Below are 27,183 nucleotides of genomic sequence, written 5' to 3' on the forward strand. Positions count from 1 at the left end.
TCTCAAAGAAATAACTTGAGAAAATGATGTTTTAAAGGACTTCACAAATATAAAGCACAACTGTTAGAATCCTGATACAAAGTAACTTTTCCCAGGTTTAAGGTTCAAGTCTGAATTCCTGAATTGTCCAATGTCAACAAGACCTCATTTATATTCTTTTTATTTTTATGATTACTTTCAGATACTGGGTCTCACTATTTTGCCCAGGCTGGACTCCTGGGCTAAATGGATCCTCCCAGCCTCAGCCTCCTGAGTGGCTGGGATTACAGACATGCACCACCATGCCTGGTGCTACACGGTTTTTTAAAAAAGCCCAGAAACACAATGAGCTTGCATGGTCTTGGCAGCAGGTGCCTCTCAGCTGGTGCTGGACAGAAGGGGCTTGCAGTATTTGCACTGAATCCAAACCCGGTACATGGTCAGCTGCTTCCCTCGGTTCACCTGCAGTCGGCGGTCCACCAGGTTCTGAACCTTTTCCAGTCCAGCAGTGGTGAAAAGCGTGTCCAGCTCCTCTAGTGTGGAAAAAGATGTTTATATATTTTCCCCTCAAGAAAAGGCATTTTTATCGACTAAGTCCTCACTAATGGGGCTCAGGGAAGCTGCTGTAGTGTTTTTACGTGGCCTTTTGGTTATAAACGCAGTGGTAACAGCAACTTCATGGTTAGGTGGGGAAGTCACTGCGTAGGGGCCACGTTTTTTTCTTTTTTAAAAACCTTCGGTTTATATTTGGCCTTTAGGCTCTATGAACACCTTAAAATTTATGCAAAAGTATATATGTATGTCAAAGCAATTGTTTTAGGAAAGCAGTTTCATCATCTTAACCAAAGGCTCAAAGAAGGTGACCCCAAAAAGGGCCCAGGAACGGAGAATTCATAAGGCCCATGTGATGGATGACGCCTGTGGACAGGGCCAGTCGCAGAGAGCAGTTCCTGGCACCCCTCGAACCCAGGGGACACGACTCACCCTGACCCAGGTGCACCAAAGCACAACCCCGTGCAGAGGGTGAAACAGGCTGGACTGGAGATGAGCCTTGCAGAGCGGGCAGGCTTCCCATTTTGGACAGTGGCAGACGGGGAGAGCAGAGCAGGACTGAAGGCATGGACAAGCCAGGGCTGACTGGGGGCCCAAGTGTCTGGCCCAGGGTGGAGGAGGGTGTAGGCAGTGGGGAACTGCAGGAAACGGAATGCCTGAAAGGCAGGAGGGGCCAGATAGTTCTCCTTCTGAACGTGCCTTGAAGACCATCTCATCTGGTACTGGGGACTTTTAGCGTAAAAAGATGAGTGTTTCATACCTTGTGTGAAGAAGTAAACCCTGGTTCCATCACCTCTCACGTAGAAATTTCCAGATAGACACTGACCTGCAGAGTGATGTGTTAAAAATCAGAGACACTTTAAAGCACTCCTTTGACTTGCATTGCTAAGGATATGTTAACTGAGAAGTCAGCTTGTTGGGTGGAGAGCACTCCTGCCTCAGTGCTTCGGGAAGGGCAGCTTAACAGGAATAAGCTAATTCCAATGTTAGAAAACAAGAGGTTCCTAAGCTCCCCACTCCAAAACTCTAGAATTGTTTGATGAAAACAACTTGTTCACTCCCCCAACCCCATTAAATTAACAGCACAAACTTTTTATTTATTTATTTATTTTTTTTGAAACAGAGTTTTGCTCTTGCTGCCCAGGCTGGGTGCAATGGCGTGACCTCAGCTCACTGCGACCTCCGCCTCCCAGGTTCAAGCTATTCTCCTGCCTCAGTCTCCCAAGTACCTGGGATTACAGGTGCCCACCACCACACCCAGCTAATTTTTTGTATTTTTAGTAGAGATGGGGTTTCACCATGTTGGTCAGGCTGATGTCAAACTCCGGACTTTTGGTGATCCACCCGCCTTGGCCTCCCAAAGTGCTGGGATTAAAGGCGTGAGCCACCGTGCCTGGCCTATTTTTTTTTTTTTTTAATTAAGCAACATAGCTGAGTTTAAGCAAACTTGAGACAACCATTACCATTTTGATGGTGACTGTCCTTTGCATGTCTCTTCTCGTGTCTACACAATCATAAATACAACTCAGATACTGTTTTGATCATGAACGTGCTTTCCCTTCTGCTGCTAACCTCCCTGACCTTACCTCAGTTTACCGGCCTGGCACATACTTCGAGACCTTCCTGAATGCCCAAATCATCACACATGTATATACTTATTTCCCTGCAGATACTGGTATATGGGGATAGAGTTTAAAATACTCCCTTGCATATTGCTCTCCTCTCACTGAATAATACAGAACAGAAATCCCTCCAGGCTCAGTGGTATGGGGTCCACGTCAGGTGACAAGCACAACATCTCCCTATCCAGAGGCATTCACTTTGTTTACAAAATTTTGCTCGTGCATGTATTATGTGCTAGTTCTTGACTATATTCAAAAAAAACGATTGGATTGAACAATAACTGGGTGCTTAAAGAAAGGCTGTAGGCCAGGCATGGTGGTTCCCGCCTGTAATCCCAGCACTTTGGGAGGCCAAGGTGCGCGGATCACCTGAGGTCAGGAGTTTGAGACCAGCCTGACCAACATGGTGAAACTCCGTCTCTACTAAAAATACAAAAAAATTAGCTGGGCATGGTGGCACATGCCTGTAGTCTTGGCTACTCGGGAGGCTGAGGCAGGAGAATTGCTTGAACCCAAGAGATAGAGGTTGTAGTGAGTTGAGAACGTGCCACTACACTCCAGCCTGGGAGACAGAGCGAGACTCCGTCTCAAAAAAAAAAAAAAAGGCTGTAACACTGGGTGCAGTGGCTCATGCCTGTAATCCCAGCATTTTGGGAGGCCAAGGCAGGTGGATCACCTGAGGTCAGGAGTTCGAGACCAGCCTAGCCAACATGGTGAAACCCTGTCTCTACTAAAAATATAAAAAATTGGCCGGGCGCGGTGGCTCAAGCCTGTAATCCCAGCACTTTGGGAGGCCGAGACGGGCGGATCACGAGGTCAGGAGATCGAGACCATCCTGGCTAACACGGTGAAACCCCGTCTCTACTAAAAATACAAAAACTAGCTGGGCGACGTGGCGGGCGCCTGTAGTCCCAGCTACTCGGGAGGCTGAGGCAGGAGAATGGCGGAAACCCGGGAGGCGGAGCTTGCAGTGAGCTGAGATCTGGCCACTGCACTCCAGTCTGGGCGACAGAGCGAGACTCCGCCTCAGAAAAAAAAAAAAAAAATATAAAAAATTAGCCAGGCATGGTGGCACGTGCCTGTGATCCCAGCTACTTGGGAGGCTGAGGCAGAAGAATCGCTTGAACCCAGGAGGCAGAGGTTGCAGTGAGCTGAGATCATGCTATTGCACTCCAGCCTGGGCAACAAGGGTGAAACTCCATCTCAAAAAAAAAAAAAAAGAAAAAAGGCTGTAACAATTTCTCTTTCTACCAGTAATGAAGGAATGCACCTCCTTCTTTGAATTGGCCAGTAATAAGTAGTACTAACTTCTTATTTTTATTTCCTTGAAGTGTTGTTTACTGGCCATTTAGATACGTTATTTTGTGAACTGACTAAATACTCCTGGCCTGTTTTTTGGGTGGGTCACTGATCTTTTCCTTATCAGTTTCATGACAGCTCCTTGAAGAGCAAAGATATTAAGTCTTTATCTATTATATGCACTGAAAATATTCCCTCTTACTCTGTCATTTGCCTTTTACATTTTTAATGGCATCTTTTGTCATGCCACATTTAAAATTATTTATGTCTTTCAAATGTCTTCTTTTTTTTTTTTTTTTTGAGACGGAGTTTCACTCTTGTTGCCCAGGCTGGAGTGCAATGGCACGATCTTGGCTCACTGCAACCTCCGTCTCCTGGGTTTAAGTGATTCTCCTACCTCAGCCTCCCAAGCAGCTGGGATTACAGGCATGCACCACCATGCCTGGCTAATTTTGTATTTTTAGTAGACACAGGGTTTCTCCATGTTGGTCAGGTTGGTCTCGAACTCCTGACCTCAAGCGATCTGCCCGCCTCGGCCTCCCAAAGTGCTGGAATTACAGGAATGAGCTCGGCCGTCTTTCAAATGTCTTTCTAATAAAAGGTCTTCTAAAGGTAGCTGTCTTGTTTAAAAAGACCTCAATATCTAGATTATATAAGCCTCTTCAGTTTTCTTAAAAAATATAGTACTCTGTTACATTTTAAATGGCTTTATATATGGAGCTCTAATTCTAGAGTCTCTATTCTGATGGCAGCACCATTTTTTGATTATAGTGGCCAAGTACCTTTGCTTTTTTTTAAAATGGTACTTTAAGTTCTGGGGTACATGTGCAGAATGTGCAGGTTTGTTACATAGGTATACATGTGCCACGGAGGTTTGCTGCACCCATCAACCCGTCATCTACATTAGGTATTCTGCTAATACTATCCCTCCCGCAGCCCCCCAATCCCCCGACAGGCCCCAGTGTGTGATGCCCCGCGCCCCGTGTCCATGTGTTCTCTTTGTTCCGCCCCCACTTATGAGTGAGAACATGTGGTGTTTGGCTTTCTGTTCTTGTGTCAGTTTGCTGAGAATGACGATTTCCAGTTTCATCCATGTCCCTGCAAAGGACATGATCTCTAGTGGTTAGGATTCAGCGCTCTCAAAATACCTTTTTTAAACCGAAGCTGAGCCATGTCATAGCGGCCGTAATCTCGCAGAAGCATCATTCCCCCAGGTTTCAGAAGCCTGCTCAGCCTGTTGATAGCCTTCTGCATCCTGTGGAGCAGCAGGGAATGATGGTCAATCAGGTCTCCTTAAAGACAGGGTTCTCTTTCCCTGTAGCATATCCCAAAAAGCCAGTGGACCTCCTCAACTGACACACCAACCCTGAGATCTAAGCTCCTCTACCCTTGCTTCAGTTAGAACTGAAGGACGTTAGCTGCCTGCTCATAGCTGCGGCCTCGAGCCACTGCCTTCAGCCTGAAGAGGCCCGAGGAAAGCCTGCTTCTGCTGTAAGAAAGTTCCCTGTTCCCGGCCGGTTGCAGTGGCTCATGCTTGTAATACCAGCACTTTGGGAGGCTGAGGCAGATGGATCACTTGAGGTCAGGAGTTTGAGACCAGCCTGGCCAAAATGGTGAAACCCCATCTCTACAAAAAATACAAAAATTAGCCAGGTAGGGTGGCGTGTGCCTATAATCCCAAATACTCAGGAGGCTGAGGCAGGAGAATTGCTAGAATCTGGGAGGTTCACTTGCAGTGAACCAAGATTGCACCACTGCCCTCTGGTCTGGGCGGCAGAGTAACTGAGACTCAGTCTCCAAAAAACAAACAAAAAAAAGTTCTCTGCTCTCCATCTGGCTCACTTCCCCCCTGGTCCTAGATAGCCATCTTTGCCCTGTGCTCCTGTGGCTGAGCAGAATCCTGAGCATCCAGTGGGTTCTGCTACGTGACTTAACGGCCTGCACCATTAGACCTGAGCTCTTTCAACGCAGAGGCTGTATCTTTCTGTTTGTTAAAGACTTGTCCTCAAGGACTTACAAGTTACATGGCAATACAATCAGTATGCAAATGAGGATAAGAGACAGAGGGTTTTACACTTAGGTCTGCACTTTCCATATGCAGTGTTCTTTAAAAGTCTTGGTGCAGGTTGAAGCTTTCATAACTTCAGAAGTCTAAATGCTACAAACTTCACCAAAAAAATTTCAAATCTGTTTAAATTTTGCATAATGAACGTTTCCCACTTCAAAAACAAAAAACGGCCGAGGCAGGCAGATCACCTGAGGTCAGGAGTTCGAGACCATACTGGCCAACATGGTGAAACCCTGTCTCTACTAAAAATACAAAAAAATTAGCCAGGGATAGTGGCAGGCACCTGTAATCCCACCTACTTGGGAGGCTGAGGCAGGAGAATCACTTGAACCCGGGAGGCGGGATTGCACTGCCCTCCAGCCTGGGCAACAAGAGCAAAACTCCGTCTCAGAAAACAAACAAACAAACAAACAAACAAACAAACAAACAGCTGGGGTCCTGCTATGCTATGTTGCCCAGGCTGGACTCTTGGGCTCAAGTGATCCTCCTGCCTAAGTCTCCTAGGTAGCTGGGACTAAAAGTCTATGCCACGGTGGCTGACTTGAATTTTAAATTTTAACAGTTTGTTTTAGTCCATGTCAATTTTTTAAAAGTTTGTAGCATTGAAACTTCTGAGGTCATAGGTTTTTTTCGAGACAGGGTCTTACTCTGTCACCTAGGCTGCAGTGCAGTGGTGTGATCATAGCTCACTTCAATGCAGCCTCAAACTCCTGGGCTTACACCATACTCCTGCCTCAGCCTTCTGAGTAGCTGGGACTACAGATATGCATCTGGCTATTTTTTCTACTTTTTATTTTTTTATTTTTATTTTTATTTTTGTACTTTAGTAGAGACAGGGTTTCACCGTGTTAGCCAGGATGGTCTCGATCTCCTGACCTTGTGATCTGCCCGCCTCGGCCTCCCAAAGTGCTGGGATTACAGGCGTGAGCCACTGCACCTGGCCTTTATTTTTATTTTTAGTAGAGATGGGGGTCTTGCTTTGTTGCCCAAGCTGGTCTTGAGCTCCTGGCTTCAAGCATTCCTCCCACCTCAGCCTCCCAAAGTGGTGGGATTATAGGCGTGAACCACTGTGCCTGGTCAACCTCTGCAATTATTAAAGTTTAAAACCATGGTAGGTCTTTTGGGTTATCCTGTATATGCCTTTATTTCGCACTCATCCTCTCAGGTTGGATGACTTCAGTGCCCTTCTAGAGGAAATGTGGCCTAGAGAAGGTCAACCACTCAAAGCTCCTACCCTGTGCAGCCAGCAAGGGGTCCTTGGACTCTGGGAGATAAATCAGGATCTCAATCACTGGTCCCTGCACTCTCTAGTCATGTTATCTGGCTTCCTAACACCAGCTTACCTTGACCTTTAACACTAATTTGCCTAATCATCCTTTGCAGGACTCTGATGCCACAGAGTGAGATGTTTGAAGTCTCCAATGTCATGATTTCATGGGTATAGTTTACCCTAATATGTGCCAACCTCCAGCCTGTCCGGACTCACTGCACTCTGGCAGTGACAAGGGCTTCCATGGAATTAGTCAATGGTGTCTGAATCTCTTAGCCACCATCTCTGACTCTGCTTCCTTGAGAAGGTAGTTTTGCTCAGGTGTGGTGGCTCACGCCTGTAATCCCAGCACTTTGGGATGCCGAGGTGGGTGGATCACTTGAGGTCAGGAGTTCAAGACCAGCCAGAAGAACATGGTGAAACCCTGTCTCTACTAAAAATACAAAAAATATTAACCAGGTGTGGTGGTGCGTGTCTGTAATCCCAGCTGCTCGGCAGGCTGAGGCAGGAGGATTGCTTGAAGCTGGGAGGCAGAGGTTGCAGTGAGCTGAGATCTCGCCACTGCACTCCAGCCTGGGCAACAGAGTGAGACTCCAGCTCAGAAAAAACAAAAAGCAAACAAACAAAAAAAACCAAACAGAAGGTAGTTTCATAGGACCACTGGTTGCCTGATGCATATGAGATTTTTTTTTTTTTTTTTTTTTTTTTTTTTTGAGACGGAGTCTCGCTCTGTCGCCCAGGCTGGAGTGCAGTGGCCGGATCTCAGCTCACTGCAAGCTCCGCCTCCCGGGTTTACGCCATTCTCTCGCCTCAGCCTTCCGAGTAGCTGGGACTACAGGCGCCCGCCATCTCGCCCGGCTAATTTTTTGTATTTTTTTTAGTAGAGACGGGGTTTCACCGTGTTAGCCAGGATGGTCTCGATCTCCTGACCTCGTGATCCGCCCGTCTCGGCCTCCCAAAGTGCTGGGATTACAGCATATGAGATTTTAATGGTGTGTTTTAGGATATAGCATTTGACTTTCCTTTAATGTGAATCTGATTTTATAGAATTCTGTACCACACTTTTCCAAAACATTGTAAGCATCAGAGAACACTTTAGTTAAGCTTCAGTATAAATTCTGTGTTGCTAATAAGGTTGTTTTATTTAAAGCATTTAAAAGGCCAATAGGCTGGACGAGGTAGCTCATGCCTATAATCCCAGCACTTGTTGGGAGGCCATGGCGGGCAGATCACGAGGTCAGGAGTTCGAGACCAGCCTGGCCAACATGGTGAAACACCAGCTCTACTAAAAAAAAAAAAAAAAAAATACAGAAATTAGCCAGGCATGGTGGTATACACCTGTAATCCCAGCTACTCGGGAGGCTGAGGCAGGAGAATTGGTTGAACCTGGGAGGTGGAGGTTGCAGTGAGCTGAGATCTCATCACTGCACCCCAGCTGGGGCAACAGAGCAAGATTCCATCTCCAAAAAAAAAAAAAAAGGCTGGGTGTGGTGACTCATCCCTGTAATCTAGCATTTTGAGAGGCGGAGGTGAGCAGATCACAAGGACAGGAGTTTGAGACCAGCCTGGCCAATATGGTGAAACCCCATCACTACTAAAAACACAAAAATTAGCTGGGCATAGCCGGGCGCGGTGGCTCAAGCCTGTAATCCCAGCACTTTGGGAGGCCAAGACGGGCGGATCACGAGGTCGGGAGATTGAGACCATCCTGGCTAACACGGTGAAACCCTGTCTCTACTAAAAAATACAAAAAATTAGCCGGGCGAGGTGGCGGGCACCTGTAGTCCCAGCTACTCGGGAGGCTGAGGCAGGAGAATGGCGTAAACCCGGGAGGCGGAGCTTGCAGTGAGCTGAGATCCGGCCACTGCACTCCAGCATGGGCAACAGAGCTGGACTCCGTCTCAAAAAAAAAAAAAAAAAAAATTAGCTGGGCATGGTGACAAGTGCCTGTAATCCCAGCTACTCAGGAGGTTGAGGCAGGAGAATTGTGTGAACCAGGGAGGCGGAGGTTGCAGTGAGCCTAGATCATGCCATTGCACTCCAGCCCGGGCGACAGGGCGAGACTCCCGTCTCAAAATAAATAATATAAATAAATAAATAAAAGGCCAATAATGAGACATTACCTAAAAGCTGTGACACCCACAGTTCTAAAACGGCATGTGATGAGATTATCAACAGGAATTTCCCCACATACTCATTAGAGACTGATTTCCCATTCTTTCCCAATGTTGAGCCACAACAAGGAAATGAAGAGCCAACTACTGCAGCCAGCAGGCAGAAGTTTCGAGGACAGAGCAGAAGCTGGACATCAAGACAAATTTAGGAAAATGGTTGAGATGCTCGCATCATTACAAATGGTGTGGCTTCTTTGTGTCTATCAGAACATAAACAAAACTCTTTTTACTTCTAGCCCAACTCTAATATCAAGGTCCCTCACCAGGCTGGGCATAGTGGCTCACACCTATAATCCCAGCACTTTGGGAGGCCAAGGTGGGAAGATCACTTGAGCCAGGAATTTAAGACCAGTCTGGGCAACATGGCAAAACCCCATCTCTGCTAAAAACACAAAAATTAGCCAGGACTGGTGGCACGTGCCTGTGGTCCCACCTACTTGGGAAGCTGAGGAGGGAGGATCATTTAAGTCCAAGAGGTTAAGGCTGCAGTGAGCCATGACTGTACCACTGCACTCCAGCCTGGGCTGACAGAACAAGACCCTATCTTAAAAAAAAAGGTCCCTCACCAAAGCTTTCTTTTTGTGACACTACCGGCCAAGGGACCCAAACTTACTTGTCTGGAACAATCGCTGAAAGAACAAATATGAGAATGATAATATCAAGACTGCCCTTGGGCACTGGGTAACTCTTCTCTTCATCACACAGGTCGTGAACAAAGGCAAAACATCGTGAAGGATCATATTCTGGATTTGTCTGCAGACAGGTGGAAGAGATAAGTACGTTAGAAAATATTAACATAGCCTAAAGAAAAGATTATCTGGTTTTAAATTTTAAATGTAACTGCTGCTACTTCACAAAGAGGGATATATTTCTTTTTTCTTTTTTTTTGAGGCAAAATCTCCCCATATTGTCCAGGCTGGCCTCAAACTCTTGGGTTGACACGATAGGATCTCCTGCCTCACCCTCCCGAGTAGGGGATATATTTCTAATCATTATATAGATTGGTGAAAAAGTAGTTGTGGTTTTTGCTATTGAAAGTAATGGCAAGGGCGTGGTGGCTCATGCCTGTAATCCCAGCACTTTTGGAGGCCAAGGCGGGAGGATCACCTGAGGTCGGGAGTTCGAGACCAGCCTGACCAACATTGAGAAACTCCATCTCTACTAAAAATACAAAATTAGCCAGGTGTGGTGGCACATGCCTGTAATCCTAGCTACTCAGGAGTCTGAGGCAGGAGAATCACTTGAACCCAGGAGACAGAGGCTGCAGTGAGCCGAGATCGCGCCATTGCGCTCCAGCCTGGGCAATAAGAGTGAAACTGTCTAAAAAAAGAAAAAAAAAAAAAAAAAAGAGAAAGTAATGGCAAAAACTGCAACTACTTTTGCATCAACCTAATAGCATGTTATTTCAGGGAGGACTCAGAGAGTAAAGATCAGGAATAATTGAAGGGAGATGGTGAGGAATCTAATGGTTGCTTTTAAAATAGAACATTCCTAACTCCCCTACTTTTATTCTTTATTCTTGTGTACTTTCTGTACTTCTCATGCATGAAGTCAGATCTGAGAACTGGAAAACGATCATGAAAATGAGTGACCAACAGGGAAAAAAAACATTCATAAGGAGAGAGACAGCACATACTTTAAAAAAGCATGATCTGCTAGGCATGGTGGCTCACGCCTAGAATCCCAGCACCCTGGGAGGCTGAGATGGGAGGATCACTTGAGCCCAGGAGTTTGAGGCCAGCTAGGCAACAGAGTGAGACTTTGTCGCTCCAAAAAATAAAAAAAATGTTGGGCGCGGTGGCTCATGCCTATAATCCTAGCACTTTGGGAGGTTGAGGTGGGCGGATTACCTGAGGTCAGGAGTTCAAAATCAGCCTGGCCAACATGGTGAAACCCTGTCTCTACTAAAAATACAAAAAATTAGCTGGGTGCAGTGCTGCCCGCCTGTAATCCCAGCTACTCTGGAGGCTGAGGCAGGAGAATCACTTGAACCTGGGAGGCAGAGGTTGCAGTGAGCTGAGATCACGCCACTGCACTCCAGTCTGGGCGACAGAGCTAGACTCCATCTCAAAAAAAATAAATAAATAAATAAAAAAAATTAGCCACGTGTGGTGGCGTGTGCCTGCAGTCCCAGTTACACAGGAGGTGGGAGAATCACTCGAGCCCAGGAGATCAAGGCCGCAGTGAGCTTGATTGTACCACTGCACTCCAGCCTGAGTGATTGAGACCCTGTCTCAAAACAAAGTACATGATTTAAAATAACTCCCAACTAGAAAATATTACACAAACCATAGAATTCTTCAGGAAAATCTATTTCTGTAGATGTAGAAAATTTAAATGTACTTTGTTAGCAAAAACTGAAGATAGGTTTCAATATTCATTTGGTCTTTAACTTCATGAATAATTCCAAAAACATGGCACTACCAATCCCGAACCTGCCCTAATAGCATTATACATAATTGTAACAGACACTTTTTTTTTTTTTTTGAGACAGAGTCTTGTTCTGTTGCCCAGGCTGGAGTGGTGCGATCTCGGCTCACTGCAACCTCTGCTTCCTGGGTTCAAGCAATTCTCCTGCCTCAATCTCCCCAGTAGCTGGGATTCCAGGTGCACGCCACCACATCCTGCTAGTTTTTGTATTTTTTTTTTTTTGAGATGGAGTTTCGCTCTTGTCGTGCAGGCTGGAGTGCAATGGCATGATCTTGGCTCACTACAACCTCCACCTCCCAGGTTCAAATGATTCTCCTGACTCAGCCTCTCGAGTAGCTGGGATTACAGGCACCTACCACCATGCCTGGCTAATTTTTGTAGTTTTAGTAGAGATGGGGTTTCACCATATTGGCCAGGCTGGTCTGGAACTCTTGACCTCAGATGATCTGCCCGCCTTGGCCTCCCAAAGTGCTGGGATTACAGGCATGAACCACTGCGCCCGGCCTAGTTTTTGTGTTTTTTAACCTACAGACAGGGTTTCACCATGTTGGCCAGGCTGGTCTTGAACTCCTGACTTCAAGTAATCCACCCACCTCAGCATCCCAAAGTGCTGGGATTAAAGGTGTGAGCCACCACACCTGGCCAATTGTAACAGACACATTTTTTTTTTTTGAGATGGAGTCTTGCTCTATTTACCCAGGTTGGAGTGCAGTGGCGCGATCTCAGCTCACTGCAACCTCTGCCTCCTGGGTTCAAGCGATTCTTCTGCTTCAGCCTCCCAAGTAGCTGGGACTACAGGTGTGCGCCACCATGCCCAGCTAATTTTTGTATTTTTAGTAGAGATGGGGTTTCACCATCTTGGTCAGGCTGGCATCGAACTCCTGACCTTGTGATCCACCGACCTCGGCCTCCCAAAGCGCTGAGATTATAGGCGTGAGCCACCGCGCCCGGCCATAACAGATACATTTTAAGACATCTGCCTTCAATGTCCATCTTCTCCAAATATGTGTTTGTTTCTCACTGGCCAAAAGTGATTCAAACAGGGCTGCTGTATTTACCAGTTAGGTTGTGTTAACTAGACTTTCCAGGGACTTCAGAACTGGGACACAGTCATTTTAGTGAGGCACCATGAACCCCTGAAGAGGGTGAACGTAAGGGACCGGGAGGAGCAAGCACGTTGGAGCCACGTGCAAAACCAGGAAAAACTGACTAGAGAAAGCTGGTATGCAAAGAGGGAAAAAACAAATGGGCCCTGGGCAATGAGAGGTAAGATACCAGGAACTTGGGGCTGTATTTTGTGCCGTTAGGTTCTATGACATTCTCCTTTATTGCTTTGAGTTTGTCTAGATGCTTCTGTTACTTGTAACTCAAAGAACCCCAATGGAATCATCTATCAGGATCGCCTGAGCCCAAAAGTTCAAGGCTACAGTGGGCTATGATTGTGTCACTCTACTTCAGCCTGGGCACACAGTGAGACTCTGTCTCAAAAAAAAAAAAAAAAAAAGGTGAAGTCTGAAGATGTGACTGAATTGCTGCAATCTCATTGCTGCTTATTTTTTAGCCTTCCTTCTTTTCTTTACTTCTTCCCTCCCTCCCTCCCTCCCTCCCTCCCTCCCTCCCTCCCTCCCTCCTTCCTTCCTTCCTTCCTTCCCTCCTTCCCTCCCTTCCTCCCTTCCAGTATCCTTATCTGTAAGGAGTTGCTTCTTATGGGCAAAGAAAGTGGTTTATTGAGATGAAATCTACTCTGGTAAAGATGCTGTGAACATTGTTTTGAAATGGCAAGAAAGGTTTTTTGTTTTGAAATGGCATCAAACTTAGTTGATAAAGCAGCAGCAGGGTTTGAGAGAATGGACTTCAATTTGAAAGCTCTACTATGGGCAAAATCTTATCAGCATCGCATGCTATAGAGAAATCTTTCATGAAAGGAAGAGCCAATTGATATGGTAAACTTCATTGTTACCTTATTTTAGGAAACTGCCAGTCACCCCAGCCCTTAACAATCACCACCACAGCCCTCGGCAATCACCACCCTGATCAGTCAGCAGCCATCAATATCAAGGCAAGACTCTCCACCAGCAAAGATTACGACTTGCTGAAGGTTTAGATGATTATTAACATGTTTTAGCAATAAACTATTTTCTTTCTCTTTTTTTTGAGATGGAATCTCACTCTGTCGCCCAGGCTGGAGTGCAGTGGCACGATCTTGGCTCACTACAACATTTGCTTCCCCAGTTCAAGTGATTCTCCTGCTTCGGCCTCTTGAGTAGCTGGGACTACAGGTGCCCACCACTATGCCTGGATAATTTCTTGTATTTTTCTTTAGTAGAGATGGGGCTTCACCATGTTGCCTAGGCTAGTCTTGAACTCCTGATCTCAAGTGATCCATCTGCCTCAGCCTTCCAAAGTGTTGGAATGACAGACGTTAAGCCATTGTGTCCGACCAATAATGTATTTTTATTTATTTTTTTTGAGATGGAGTCTCGCTCTGTTGCCTAGCTGCAGTGCAGTGGCGCAATCTCGGCTCACTGCACCCTATGCCTCCTGAGTTCAAGCGATTCTCCTACCTCAGCCTCCTGAGTAGCTGAAATTACAGGTGTGCACCATTTTTTGTATTTTAGCCCGGCTAATTTTTTTGTATTTTTAGTAGAGACGGGGTTTCACCACATTGGTCAGGCTGGTTTTGAACTCCTGACCTCATGATCCGCCCACCTTGGCCTCCCAAAGTGCTGGGATTACAGGCATGAGTCACCCCACCAGCCTGCAATCATATTTCATTGGTTTATGCAATTGTGTATTAAATTTAATAATCACAACACAAGTGTAAGCTATCATTCGAGACCAGCCTGGGCAACGTGGTGAAACTCTTCCTTTCACTTGAACACACAGAGGACACTGTTGAGTATGAAGTGGTCTAATTGCAATATTGTGTCTTAGAGAACAGGGAGACCCGAGGAGGGGGAGAGAAATGGGGGAATGGCCGGTTAGTGGAGCAGTCACAACACATGCATTTGTTAAGTTGACCGTCTTACACAGATGTGATCTGTGGAACCCCAAACCAAGTACAACAGTAACATCACACGCTATAACATACTAATAGTAAAAGAGTCTGAAATATTCTGAGAATCACCAAAGCATGACACACAGACACTAAGTGAGCATATGGTGGTGGAGAAATAGCACCGGTAGGCTTGCTTGATGCAGGTTTACAACAAACTTTCAATATATGAATGGATACCACATCTGTACAGTGTGATAAAGTGAACTGCAATAAAACAAGGTATGCTTGTTATCAGTAAATCTTTTACTTTTAGACCATAAGAAAACAGACCATATAATAAGAACACAGCCAGAGACCTTGATTTTTAGGAGAACCTTTTCCCTTTAATCAGTGGAAATTCCCAATAGGAGGCATTGTACTCACCTGGACCAGTTCTATAGCTGTGGAAGAAAAATCACAGCAGTAAACAAAGAGTCCTGGGTCACTGAAATGGGCAGAAAAGAGAGAACAATGAGACTACAAATTGAGCTATGTCTACTCTCATTCTTGTGTAGTACAGTTAAAATACCAAATAGGAAAAACCATCATTCATTCAAATAAACTGTATCTATTAGTCACAACATATTTCATTTTGGTTAAAATCCTTTTTGAATTATATCCTTTTGGAGGCTGTGTGGACATAGCTAATATGAAGTTTATAAAACAACCAGTGAGTTTCAAATCAATGTCTTCTCTTTTTCCATCTACAGAAATTCTACTTTTCTCTCAAATGAAGCCTTGCTTGATAGCACAAGAATTCTTTTTGCTCTGCTCTGAGCTACCTTGGCACTTTCTCCACACCAGGAACACATCTGTACCTGTCCGTTGGCCGCCACCACATAGTGGGTGAGTGCTGTGACAGCGGAGACTACACCTCTCGCTTATTAGTTCACCAAACACTACTGAGGGTCCACTATGTATTGGGTATTATCTTATATGCTGAGGAGATAAAGACGAACAACACAAAATCCCTGTGCTTATTTTTCTTGGTATCCTCACTATCTAGCACAAGTCTCAGCACAAGGTAGCAATACAAAAAATGTAGATCAGAATTGCTTCCATTATGAAGCACATTATATATTTATTCTGAAGACATCAAAATACAAAACAAATTGTAATGCCAGAATTCTTTTCTTTTTTTGAGACGGAGTCTTGCTCTGTCACCCAGGCTGGAGTGCAGTGGCCGGATCTCAGCTCACTGCAAGCTCCTCCTCTCGGGTTCATGCCATTCTCCTGCCTCAGCCTCCCGAGTAGCTGGGACTACAGGCACCCGCCACCTCGCTCGGCTAGTTTTTTGTATTTTTTAGTAGAGACAGGGTTTCACCGTGTTAGCCAGGATGGTCTCGATCTCCTGACCTTGTGATCTGCCCGTCCCGGCCTCCCAAAGTGCTGGGATTACAGGCTTGAGCCACTGCGCCCGAATGCCAGAATTCTTTTTGTCAGGACAGGTCTAAATAAAAATGGGAGAGGAGGAAGGCTGTACGCTTGTGTTTTACAAACAACAGCCCAGAGCTCTTCTGCACCGTTGGGCTCATTCTTTGAGAGACCCTAGGATTTTTGGGAGTATGCAATACCTCCAGCTTCTCAAAGGCATGGGCTCTGCTTCCTGCTGAACTGTTGACCTTTGGAGCAGACAACTTTTGGGAGGTATAATCAGACTAAAAACCTGGGAAGCTGCAGCATTTGCTGTGGTAATCACTAGCTACCTGTGGCTATTTAAATTAAAAATTCAGTTTCTCAGTCCTATTAGATACATTTCACACGTGGCTAGTGACTGCCATAAGGGAGAGTGAAGAGGCAGAACATTTCCATCACTGCACAAAGTTCTATTCCACAGTACTGCTCTGAGAGCAGGGGCCACGCCTGTCCTGTTCTCCAATCAGCCAGGCAGCTGCATCTGCATCTGCATGGGCCACCACGCCCAGCTAATTTTTTAAGGTCATGGGCTAAGTTCTATCAGACTCAGCTTCTGCTTTCTAAAACACTCATTGCAATCTTCACCTCCTGGGTTCAAGTGATCCTCCTACCTCAGTCCCCCGGGTAGCTGGGATTACAGGTGCGCACCACCATGCCCAGCTAATTTTTGTATTTTTAGTACAGATGGGGTTTCACCATGTTGGCCAGGCTAGTCTCAAACTCCTGACCTCAGGTGATCCACCTGTCTCGGCCTCCCAAGGTGCTGAAATTACAGGCATGAGCCACCGTGCCTGGCAAGTGTTGTTTTCTTCCTTATGCTTTTCTTTTCTTTCTTTCTTTTTTTTTTGACACGAGGTCTCGGCTCTGTCACCTAGGCTGGATGGCAGTGGGGTAATCTCAGCTCACTGCAGCCTCTGCCTCCTGGGTTCAAGTGATTCTCTGGCCTCAGCCTCCTGAGTAGCTGGGACTACAGGTTCCCACCACTATGCCGTTAATTTTTGTATTTTTAGGACAGACGGGGTTTCACCATGTTGGCTAGGTTGGTCTTGAACTCCTGACCTTGGCTTCCTAAAGTGTTCAGATTACAGGCATGAGCCACCACACCTGGCCTCTTTGTGCTTTTATCTTTTTTTTTTTTAATGGAGTTTTGCTTCTGTCGCCCAGGCTGGAGTGCAATGGCGTGGTCTCGGCTCATTGCAACCTCTGCCTCCTGGGTCCAAGCCATTCTCCTGCCTCAGCTTCCTGAGTAGCTGGGATTACAGGTGCCTGCCACCATGCTTGGCTAATTTTTGTATTTTTAGTAGAGACAGGGTTTCTCCATGTTGGCCAGGCTGGGCTCGAACTTCTGACCTCAGGTGATCTGCACACCTTGGCCTCTCAAAGTGCTGGGATTACAAGCGTGAGCCACCACGCCTGGCCTGTGCTTTTCTTTTTCTACAGGTCATATAGTTATCCCTAGGTATCCAGCTCAAGTCTCTTACACAATGGTGTCAGGTGTAGCATTTGCATACAACCCACACACATCCTCCTGCATAGATTAAATCATCTCTAATGCCTAATATAAATGCTATGTAAATAGTGATATACATTTTTTTTTTTTTGAGATGGAGTCTTGCTCTGTCGCCCAGGCTGGAGTACAGTGGTGCGATCTCGGCTCACTGCAAGCTCCGCTTCCTGGGTTCACGCCATTCTCCTGCTTCAGCCTCCAGAGTAGCTGGGACTACAGGTGCCCGCCACCGCACCCAGCTAATTTTTTGTATTTTTAGTAGAGATGGGGTTTCACCGTGTTAGCCAGGATGGTCTCGATCTCCTGACCTCGTGATCCACCCGCCTCAGCCTCCCAAAGTGCTGGGATTACAGGTGTGAGCCACTGCGCCCAGCCGTAAATAGTTATATTTTTAAAAACTGTTGTATTATTTATTTCTGAGACAGGGTCTTGCTCTGTCACCTGGAGTACGGTGGTGTGATCATGGCTCACTGCAGCCCCAACCAGTCCTCTGGCCTCAGTCTCCAAAGTAGCTGAGACTACAGGTGCATGCCAGCATGCTTGGCTAATTTTTTTTTTTTTTTTTTTTGAGACGGAGTCTCGCTCTGCCGCCCAGGCTGGAGTGCTGTGGCCGGATCTCAGCTCACTGCAAGCTCCGCCTCCCGGGTTCACGCCATTCTCCTGCCTCAGCCTCCCCAGTAGCTGGGACTACAGGCGCCCGCCACCTCGCCCGGCTAATTTTTTGTATTTTTTAGTAGAGACGGGGTTTCACCGTGTTAGCCAGGATGGTCTCGATCTCCTGACCTCGTGATCCGCCCGTCTCGGCCTCCCAAAGTGCTGGGATTACAGGCTTGAGACACCGCGCCCGGCCCATGCTTGGCTAATTTTTAAGTTTTTGTAGAGACAGGGTCTCACTATGTTGCTCAGGCTCGTCTTTAACTTCTGGGCTCAAGTGATACTATCTCCTTGTCCTTCCAAAGTGCTGGGATTATAGGCATGGGCCACTGTGCCCGGCCTGTACTATTTATTTTCAATCCAAGGTTGCTTGAATCCTCGGATGCAGAACAGGTGAATATGAAAGGCTGAGAGTATTACTTTTAAAATCAAAGTCCTTAATTGGGATCTGAGGATAGAACTGTATTTCAAAATAATTGGTTTTCTCTATTTTACTTCATATACATAAAATTAGCCCAAGATAAATCTATATAGAGATCATGCATTTGTAGAGTAGTAGTTGCTTAGGGCTAGAGGCTGGGGGAAATCGGGAAATGGGGAGTGATTGCTAATGGGTATAGGGCTTCTTTTTGGGGTGACGAAAATGCCCTGAAGTTGACTGCAGCGATGGCTGCACAATTGCGTGAATTAACTTAAAACCACTGTATTATGGTCGGGCGTGGTGGCTCACACCTGCAATCCCAGCACTTTGGCAGGCTGAGGTGGGTGGATCACGAGGTCAGGAGTTCGAGACCAGCCTGGCCAACACAGTGAAAACCTGTTTCTACGAAAAATACAAAAAATTAGCTGGGTGTGGTGGCGGGCGCCTGTAATCCCAGCTACTCGGGAGGCTGAGGCAGGGGAACTGCTTGACGATGGGAGGTAGAGGTTGCAGTGAGCCAAGATTGTGCCACTGCACTCCAACCCGGGCGACAGGGCAAGATGCCGTCTCAAAAAAAAAAAGAAAAAAAGAAAACCAACCAAACAAAAAAACCACTGTATTACACACTTTATATCTCCAAAAAGCTGTTATATATAAAAAGAAAACAAATGAAAAATACATTAGCCTGAGAAATGATCCAAAGACTTTATCAGATACGTTAAAAAATATTAAGAACCCTGGCCTGTGCAACATGGTGAAACCCCGTTTCTACAAAAAAGACAAAAATTAGCAGGGGTGGTAGCACACGCCTGTTGTCTCAGCTACTTGGGAGGCTGAGGTGGGAGGATCAACTGAGTCCTGGAAGGCTGAAGCTACAGTGAGGTGTGATGGCACCACTGCATTCCAGCTTGGGTGACAGAGAGCCTGTCTCAAAAAAAAAAAAAAAAAAAAAAGGCAATAGGGTAACTCAAGAAACATAAAAAGGCTGTAAAGACTGCAGAGTGGGCTGGGTGTGGTGGCTCACGCCTGTAATCCCAGCACTTTAGGAGGCTGAGGTGGGTGGATCACCTGAGGTCAGGAGTTCGAGACCAGCCTGGCCAATATAGTGAAAGCTTGTCTCTACTAAAAAAATACAAAAATTAGGCTGGGCATGGTGGCTCATGCCTGTAATCCCAGCACTTTGGGAGGCTGAGGTGGGTGGATCATAAGGTCAGGAGATTGAGACCAGCCTGACCAACATGGTGAAAGCCCGTCTCTACTAAAAATACAAAAAATTAGCTGGGCATGGTGGCGGGCACCTGTAGTCCCAGCTACTTGGGAGGCTGGGGCAGGAGAATGGCGTGAACCTGGAAGGTGGAGCTTGCAGTGAGCCGAGATTGTGCCACTGCACTCTAGCCTGGGAGACAGAGCAAGACGCCGTCTCAAAAAAAAAAAAAAACAAAAAAAACACCACCAACAACAAAAAAACAAAAACGAGCCGGGTGCGGTGGCTCACACCTGTAATCCCAGCACTTTGGGAGGCTGAGGTCTGTGGATCACCTGAGGTCGGGAGTTTGAGACCAGCCTGACCAACATGGAGAAACCCCGTCTCCACTAAAAATACAAAATTAGCTGGGTGTGGTGGCACATGTCTGTAATCCCAGCTACTCGGGAGACTGAGGCAGGAGAATCGCTTGATCTCACGAGGTGGAGGTTGTAGTGCGCCAAGATTGTGCCACTGCACTCCAGCCTGGGCAACAAGAGCAAAACTCAGTCTCAATCAATAATACAAAAATTAGCTGGGTGTGGTGGTGGGGACCTGTAATCTCAATTACTTGGGAGGCTGAGGCAGGAGAATTGCTTGAACCTGGGAGGCAGAGGTTGCGGTGAGCCGAGATTGAGTTACTGCACTCCAGCCTGGGCGACAGAGTGAGACTCCATCTCAAAAGACTGCAGAGTGATGCAGCTGGACAACATCAACTAGGGAAATTTTCTAGCTGCTTCTGATCTAGAATGTGAGGAAGGAAGGAAATAGTGTAGTAGAAACAAAGGACATTTTGGAAAGGTACGGAATCAGGGGAAGACATGCAAGGTGTGACCAGTGCACTGAGGGATAAGAGGACATACTTTATAGTGCACATTCTTGCAGAGGACCTTGAAAACTATGCCCAACAATTTAAAAACCTGATTCACAGGCAGCAGAAAACATGTCAATTCTGAGCCAGTGAATTACATGAACAAGTGGGTTCTAGCAAGATATTGAACACAGCGATCTTATTTAAATGGCATAAAGAAGCTGTGGCAAAGATGCCATCTACATTCAGTTTTACATTCATTGATGATATTGATGATTAATGGCCATAACTTGAAGCTAAGTCAATCTCCCATTTGAGGGTGGGTTCCTCAGAGTGTAACTTCAAGAGCAGAACAATCTCTTTTCTTCAGTGTTAGCTACTAGGACTGCCATTTTCTTAGAAATTTCTTTTTTTTTTTTTTTTTTTTTTTTTGAGACGGAGTCTCGCACTAGCCGGGCTGGAGTGCAGTGGCCGGATCTCAGCTCACTGCAAGCTCCGCCTCCCGGGTTTATGCCATTCTCCTGCCTCAGCCTCCGGAGTAGCTGGGACTACAGGCGCCCGCCACCTCGCCCGGCTATTTTATTTTTATTTTTATTTTTAGTAGAGACGGGGTTTCACCGTGTTAGCCAGGATGGTCTCGATCTCCTGACCTCGTGATCCGCCCGTCTCGGCCTCCCAAAGTGCTGGGATTACAGGCTTGAGCCACCGCGCCCGGCCTTCTTAGAAATTTCTGAGAGCAAATTGTAGAAATATTTAAATGTATATTGGTAATGAGGCTAATGTTTTACTCAATCCTGTTAATGAATACTGTGGGCTAAATTGGTAAAGTATATATTACATGAAACCTTTGAGAAACTGGATTCCAATAATGAATACAGAACTGGAATGTCATTTCCACAAGGGGTTTAAAAACAGTTATGGGGCGTTACGGGGCCAGGAGCCATGGCTCACGCCTGTAATCCCAGCACTTTGGGAGGCAGAGGCGGGTGGATGACTTGAGGTCAGGAGTTCGAGACCATCCTGACCAATACAGTGAAACCCCGTCTCTACTAAAAATACAAAAAATTAGCTGGGCATTGTGGCACATGCCAGTAATTCCAGGTATTTGGGAGGCTGAGGCAGGAGAATCACTTGAACCCAGGAGGCAGAGGTTGCAGTGAGTCAAGATTATGCCACTGCACTCAGCCTGGGTAACACTGCAAGACTCCATCTTGAACAAAACAGGTATGGTATAATAAATATATCCGGTGTTGGTCTTTGTGGTTCCAGGTACAGAGCTCCAAAAACCTTAAGAATTTCCTCAGCAAGATGGGCATCGTGGCTCACACCTATAATCCCAGCACTTTGGGAGGCCGAGGCGGGCGGATCACGAGGTCAGGAGATCGCGACCATCCTGGCTAACATGGTGAAACCCCGTCTCTACTAAAAAAATACAAAAAACTAGCCGGGCGAGGTGGCGGGCGCCTGTAGTCCCAGCTACTCTGGAGTCTGAGGCAGGAGAATGGCATAAACCTGGGAGGCAGAGCTTGCAGTGAGCTGAGATCCGGCCACTGCACTCCAGCCTGGGCGACAGAGCGAGACTCCGTCTCAAAAAAAAAAATAAGCTGGGCATGGTGGCATGTGTCTGTAGGCCCAGCTACCTGGGAGGCTGAAGTGAGAGGACCGCTTGAGCCTAGGACTCTCAGCCTGCAGTGTGCTATGGGTGCACCACTGTGCTCTAGTCAGGATGACAGAACAAGAGCTTGTCTCAAAACAAAAAAAACCTCTTGATGAGCTTCCAGGTTGGTGAACACATCCGTGTGCTAGGAGGGCCCTGCACTGAGCTCCTCGGGGACAAAGCTCCTGAGTGTGAGATCCTGTGAACTCCACCCTAATTATTTCTTCAGCTGGCTGTTAATCTGTATCCTTCGTAACAAACACATAAATGTAAGTGAAGTGTTTCCCTGAGTTCTGTGAGTCATTCTAGGCAATTATTGAACTGGAGATAGGGCTCCCCTGATTTACAGCCTGTAGGGCAGAAACACGGAGGGCCAGATTCACAACTGGCATCTGAAGTCAGGGGCAGTCTTCTGGGACCAAATCCTTAACTTGTGTGATCTGATACCAACTCCAAGTAGACAGTGTCAGAATTGAATTGTAGAACACCCAGCTGTTGTTGAATTGGTCAGTGTTGGCAAAAACCCCGCACATTTGGTGTCAGAAGTGTTCTGTTTAAGTACACAAAACAGAGTGTTTTCATCAGAACAGGAGACATCTTCATGCATGTTAGCTTTCTCAACTCTACCATGGGGGTGATGACAACTCAGCCGCTGACTGTTCTTCAGAGATCATGAGAATGGAAAAGGTGAACACATTTGTTCCTTAGAAGAAGGCACTACATGTTAATACTATCAAGTTTTAAGTCTAATTTTCCAAATGACAAAGATAATCAAATTAAATCAATCCATAAATGAATAATGTAGAAATCTGAATTTGACATAATCCATATTTTCCAATAACCATTACTGATAGTTTGATGTAGCAAGTTTTGAAAAAAACCTTTACTTTTTTTTCTTACTACATTGCCCTGGCTGGTCTCACACTCCTGGCCTCAAGCAATGCTGCTTCGGCCTCCCAAAGTGCTGGGATTACTGTCGTGAAGCAATGCACCCAGCCAACCTTCACTTTTATCTTCTTTGCTATCATAAACTTTTACAACATACTTACTTGTTCGTTTGTAAAATTGGAAAGACTGTGTTTCCCACACCACAACCAACCTGCAGACAGAAATGAACTATTAATCACAGAACTTTCCAGAGTTAATTCCCTAAAGCTAAAAAAATAATAATCAACAAGAATCTGGCCTAACTGTATTAGGGAAGGTGTAGTGACCAGAGCTAAACAGTACCCATGACATTTGCTGATTTCGATCTTGACTTCAGGAACCCTTAAAAAGACAAGAGCATGGGTTTTCATTAGCAGAAAGGAGCTGGTCTAGAAAAAAGGGCAAGGATTGCTTTTATCTTTTGAGTTCTAGCAAGCGGTCCTGTAGATGAAGTATTTTCTTACTGAGCTTATATTGTTATTGTGAAAATATTTGTCATCAAGTGTGCTGAAAAATGTATGAAAAGGGGACCTTGGCAACCTTGTCCTAAACACAGTGCTGTGTGGTAATGAAGACAGCAACTATTCACTAAAGGCTTAACTATGTGCCAGATATTGTTCTTAGCCATTTTACGTACATTATCTCCATCCTCGTAACTACAAGGTGCAGAGGCAGAAGTTTCACTGCTCAGAGAGGGTAAGGAAATTGTCTAAGATCATACCATAGGACTCAATCCCAAGGTTAACCAGTTCCAGAACCAGCTTCTGGTAACGTGTGCAGTCCCCATTTATGAATTTACATTATACCAATCTAGACATTTTTCCAGGCCTAGACTCTGCAACACTATCCAAACGCAGAGGAAGAGAATTATCCCAGGCCTAAGACACAGGCACCATCCTAACTACCCTCTTTGTTCCTGTAAACTGTATTAGAAGAGAAGCAACAGTTTGTCTTCTGATCTGGGACTTTTTTCCAGGGTTGTAGCAATGATCATGTTGAGCTCTTTCACCTGTATGATGCAGTGGCATGTGACAGGTACAGCATGATGCTATTAATACAATTTTTGGAAGAGACATGCTATTCCCATGTGATCTTTGTCCATCATGACCACCAGATATCTGGCCTGTACTGAGGGCATTTTATCAGTTCAAAAATGGAGGTGATTCCAGGCTAATATTAAGGGTCAAGTCTAGTCAGCATCATCCAATAGAAGTTACTTTTGTTGTCACCCTCTCTATGCTACCTCACGTGCACAAATATAATAGCTTCACATACCCCACTACCGAGACAATAAAAGGTTACCTCCAGTATTCGGTAGGTGGCTGAGGATCCAGGAAACTCATCAGCACAAATTTCCAGGTCACTAATTTTCCGAGTTACATTCTCCTCCACAGGAGGTGTCTCTGTTTTATGTTCAAGGCTCTTCGAAGAACACTTGTGCTGTTCTTCCATTATTAAACTAGGTCCATCCTCATTGTTTCTACATTCAGGTACTTCACTCCTCTTGTTCTCCAAGAACCAATCCTTCAAATGATTTTGATTTTGGCTAGGTGCCAGCTCAGGGAATTCGGTAAAAAGCCAATGTCTATCCTTGAAAAACCCATTTTCATGGATTTTGTAGAAGTTATTCCAGTATTTGTGGGCATTGATCTCATAATCAACTGTAAACATTTAAGAAAGAATTTTAAGAACCAGCTCTCAAATATTTTATTTATATCTAATGTCAATTATCCTGCTTTACCAAATGTCACTTTAATACTAAAAGTATCCTCAGGTAGAGCCACAGTCCCAGAGCTGAAGGCCTTTCTGAGGTCATTTAGTCCTGCCATCTGGCATTATACCTGAATGCCCCTATTCGTCATTATAGGAGAGTCTAAATTCTGTTTGAACAATCAACCAGAGAACTTACTACCTATCAAGTATCCTCCTACACCTTTGGATGACTTTTTTTTTTTTTTTTCCTGAGACAGAGTCTCGCTCTGCCGCCCAGGCTGGAGTGCAGTGGTGCGATCTCAGCTCACTGCAAGCTCCACCTCCCGGGTTCGCGCCATTCTCCTGCCTCAGCCTCCTGAGCAGCTGGGACTACAGGCGCCCACCACCATGCCCGGACAATTTTCTGTATTTTTTAGTATAGACAGGGTTTCACCGTGTTAGCCAGGATGGTCTCGATCTCCTGATCTTGTGATCTGCCTGTCTTGGCCTCCCAAAGTGGTGGGATTACAGGCATGAGCCACCGCACCCAGCTGGATGACTTTTAACTATTAAAAAATCCTAGAAGTAGCCAGGTGCAGTGGCTCATGCCTGTAATCCCAGCACTTTGGGAGGCTGAGGCGGGCAGATCACAAGGTCAGGAGATTGAGACCATCCTGGCCAGCATGGTGAAACCCCATCTGTACTAAAATACAAAAACTTCGCCAGGCGTGGTGGTGCACGCCTGTAGTCCCAGCTACTCGGGAGGCTGAGGCAGGGGAATCGCCTGAACTGGCGAGGAGGAAATTGCTGTGAGCTGAGATCTTGCCACTGCACTCCAGTCTGGTGACAGACCGAGACTCCGTCTCCAAAAAAAAAGATGTATGGACAGTTTAAATGAAATGAAAGCTGTTTTTAAGGTGACCATGACAATCCCAGATTTCAGTTTACTGCCCTTGCCAATTCAGGGGGCCTTGACTAGTGTAGTAGAAAGAATAAAAACCTAACATATTGAGCAGGACAGTGACAATGGAAGGTGGAATCCAATAAGGAGTGTGTTAACAACTCACAACTCACCTGCTGAATCAACCAAGACTCCCTAAGAAATAGGATTTTAGTTCCACTGCTGCTACTACTGACTGCTTACCTCTGGGAAAAGCACTTAATGTCCTGTGGTCCAAGTGTCTTTAACTATAAAAAGAGAATATTGAACCACATGATTTTCAAAATCCCTTTCAACTCTTAACTTGCTTTGATTTAGTTGCTGTCAAACTATGCAGGGTGAATGTTTTGTAACTGGAATCTTCTTGTACAGAACTCTTTCAGAGGGTACTAAATTTGTAGTCCTATCTTCAACTGTCTGGAACAATCAGTCCTAGTTTTAGTATCTAGGGATATTTTGCAGTGAAATCATCCACCTCTCAAGCAGGGGCCTCCTTTTCTTTGGTCAGACTTAATCTCCACTCTGCTGCATTTACCTTTCCTCGACTGAAGCCCTAAATTCTCATAACCATCACACAAGTAATAGACACACAGTCACCAGTCATTAGCCCCCATCCCAACAATATTTAGAATGTAATCACTTAAATGAAGCTTCAATGGAAACATCTCCTCATGGAAAGTGCAAACCATGTAGAAAGTACAGGCTCTAAGATGATCGCATGACCACACAGTCGTCATTGGCTAGCCATATCAACGTGGGTTTAGTCAACATAATTAAAGACAAAATTACCCTCCTCCAAAGTAAAACTATATGTAAAAAAAAAAACCCTCTACGACTTAACAAGATTTTGTTACAATGCAGCCCTTTTCCCTCCTTGCTCATCCCCTCCCCGTCCCGCTCAACTTCTGAGATCCGCATCAGGCCAGGAATAAAGGACCTAGGCGGCCGCGGTTCTCTGGCCTCTCTGGGAGGGCGCGTTCGGCAGTACGCCGGCTATTGCTATCACTGAGAGCCCATTTAAACGCACCTTGTTTCTCCTGGCACACCCGCTGGGTACTGTTCTCCTGGACTTTTCTCTCCGCCGCTGCGGCTTGCTCTTCCGACCACTCCACATTGTCCCTGAGAAAATCAAATGGGCAGCTTAGGGGCCTCACGTCCTGGCTGCGGGCAGGGTGAGTCGCTGGCCTAAGAGTTTCTCTCCCCTTGGAGAGTGCCTCAGGTAGGGCAGCTAGACTCGTGGCCGGCGGTCAGGGGCTTTTCGGAGTGCTCCGAGGCGGCGGGACAGAGGGCGAGCGACAGGCTGGGCGAGGGGCAGGGTGATTACCAGGCATTGTGGTGGAAGACACGCGCCGGATCGCTCAGGAACCGGTTCCCAAACTGCTGCCTCTTATCGGCGAGGACTCCAGGCGCATCTTCAGGGCAGGAGCCTGCCATGACACCGGAGCCGGAAACACTTAACTTTCGGTAACGCGAGAACTTCCTAC

At 46.0% G+C, this 27,183-nt stretch overlaps 1 protein-coding gene across 1 annotated transcript; it reads right to left on the reverse strand.

Moving 5' to 3' along the window:
* METTL2A (methyltransferase like 2A) lies at positions 1-27,183 on the reverse strand. The gene is made up of 9 exons (XM_033184089.1): positions 27,024-27,183; positions 26,727-26,818; positions 24,370-24,728; positions 23,190-23,239; positions 14,816-14,876; positions 9,578-9,717; positions 4,601-4,707; positions 1,292-1,357; positions 1-512 (listed from the first exon to the last, which is right to left on the reverse strand). Exons 1-9 carry the CDS (start codon positions 27,131-27,133, stop codon positions 358-360), a joined length of 1,140 nt encoding a protein of 379 aa, XP_033039980.1. The 5' UTR covers positions 27,134-27,183; the 3' UTR covers positions 1-357.

This window comes from Trachypithecus francoisi, unplaced genomic scaffold, assembly GCF_009764315.1.
Source record: "Trachypithecus francoisi isolate TF-2019V2 unplaced genomic scaffold, Tfra_2.0 Lachesis_group20, whole genome shotgun sequence".
Taxonomy (NCBI): Eukaryota; Metazoa; Chordata; class Mammalia; order Primates; family Cercopithecidae; genus Trachypithecus; species Trachypithecus francoisi.

Excerpts from the sequence above, each read along its gene's own strand:
- METTL2A (XM_033184089.1), bottom strand. The coding sequence starts at position 27,133 with ATGGCAGGCTCCTGCCCTGAAGATGCGCCTGGAGTCCTCGCCGATAAG. Across the intron at positions 14,877-23,189 it reads CCAATTTTACAAACGAACAA|TGACCCAGGACTCTTTGTTT; the intron begins GTAAGTATGTTG and ends TGCCCATTTCAG. Across the intron at positions 4,708-9,577 it reads TCAGCGATTGTTCCAGACAA|GATGCAGAAGGCTATCAACA; the intron begins GTAAGTTTGGGT and ends GCTGCTCCACAG.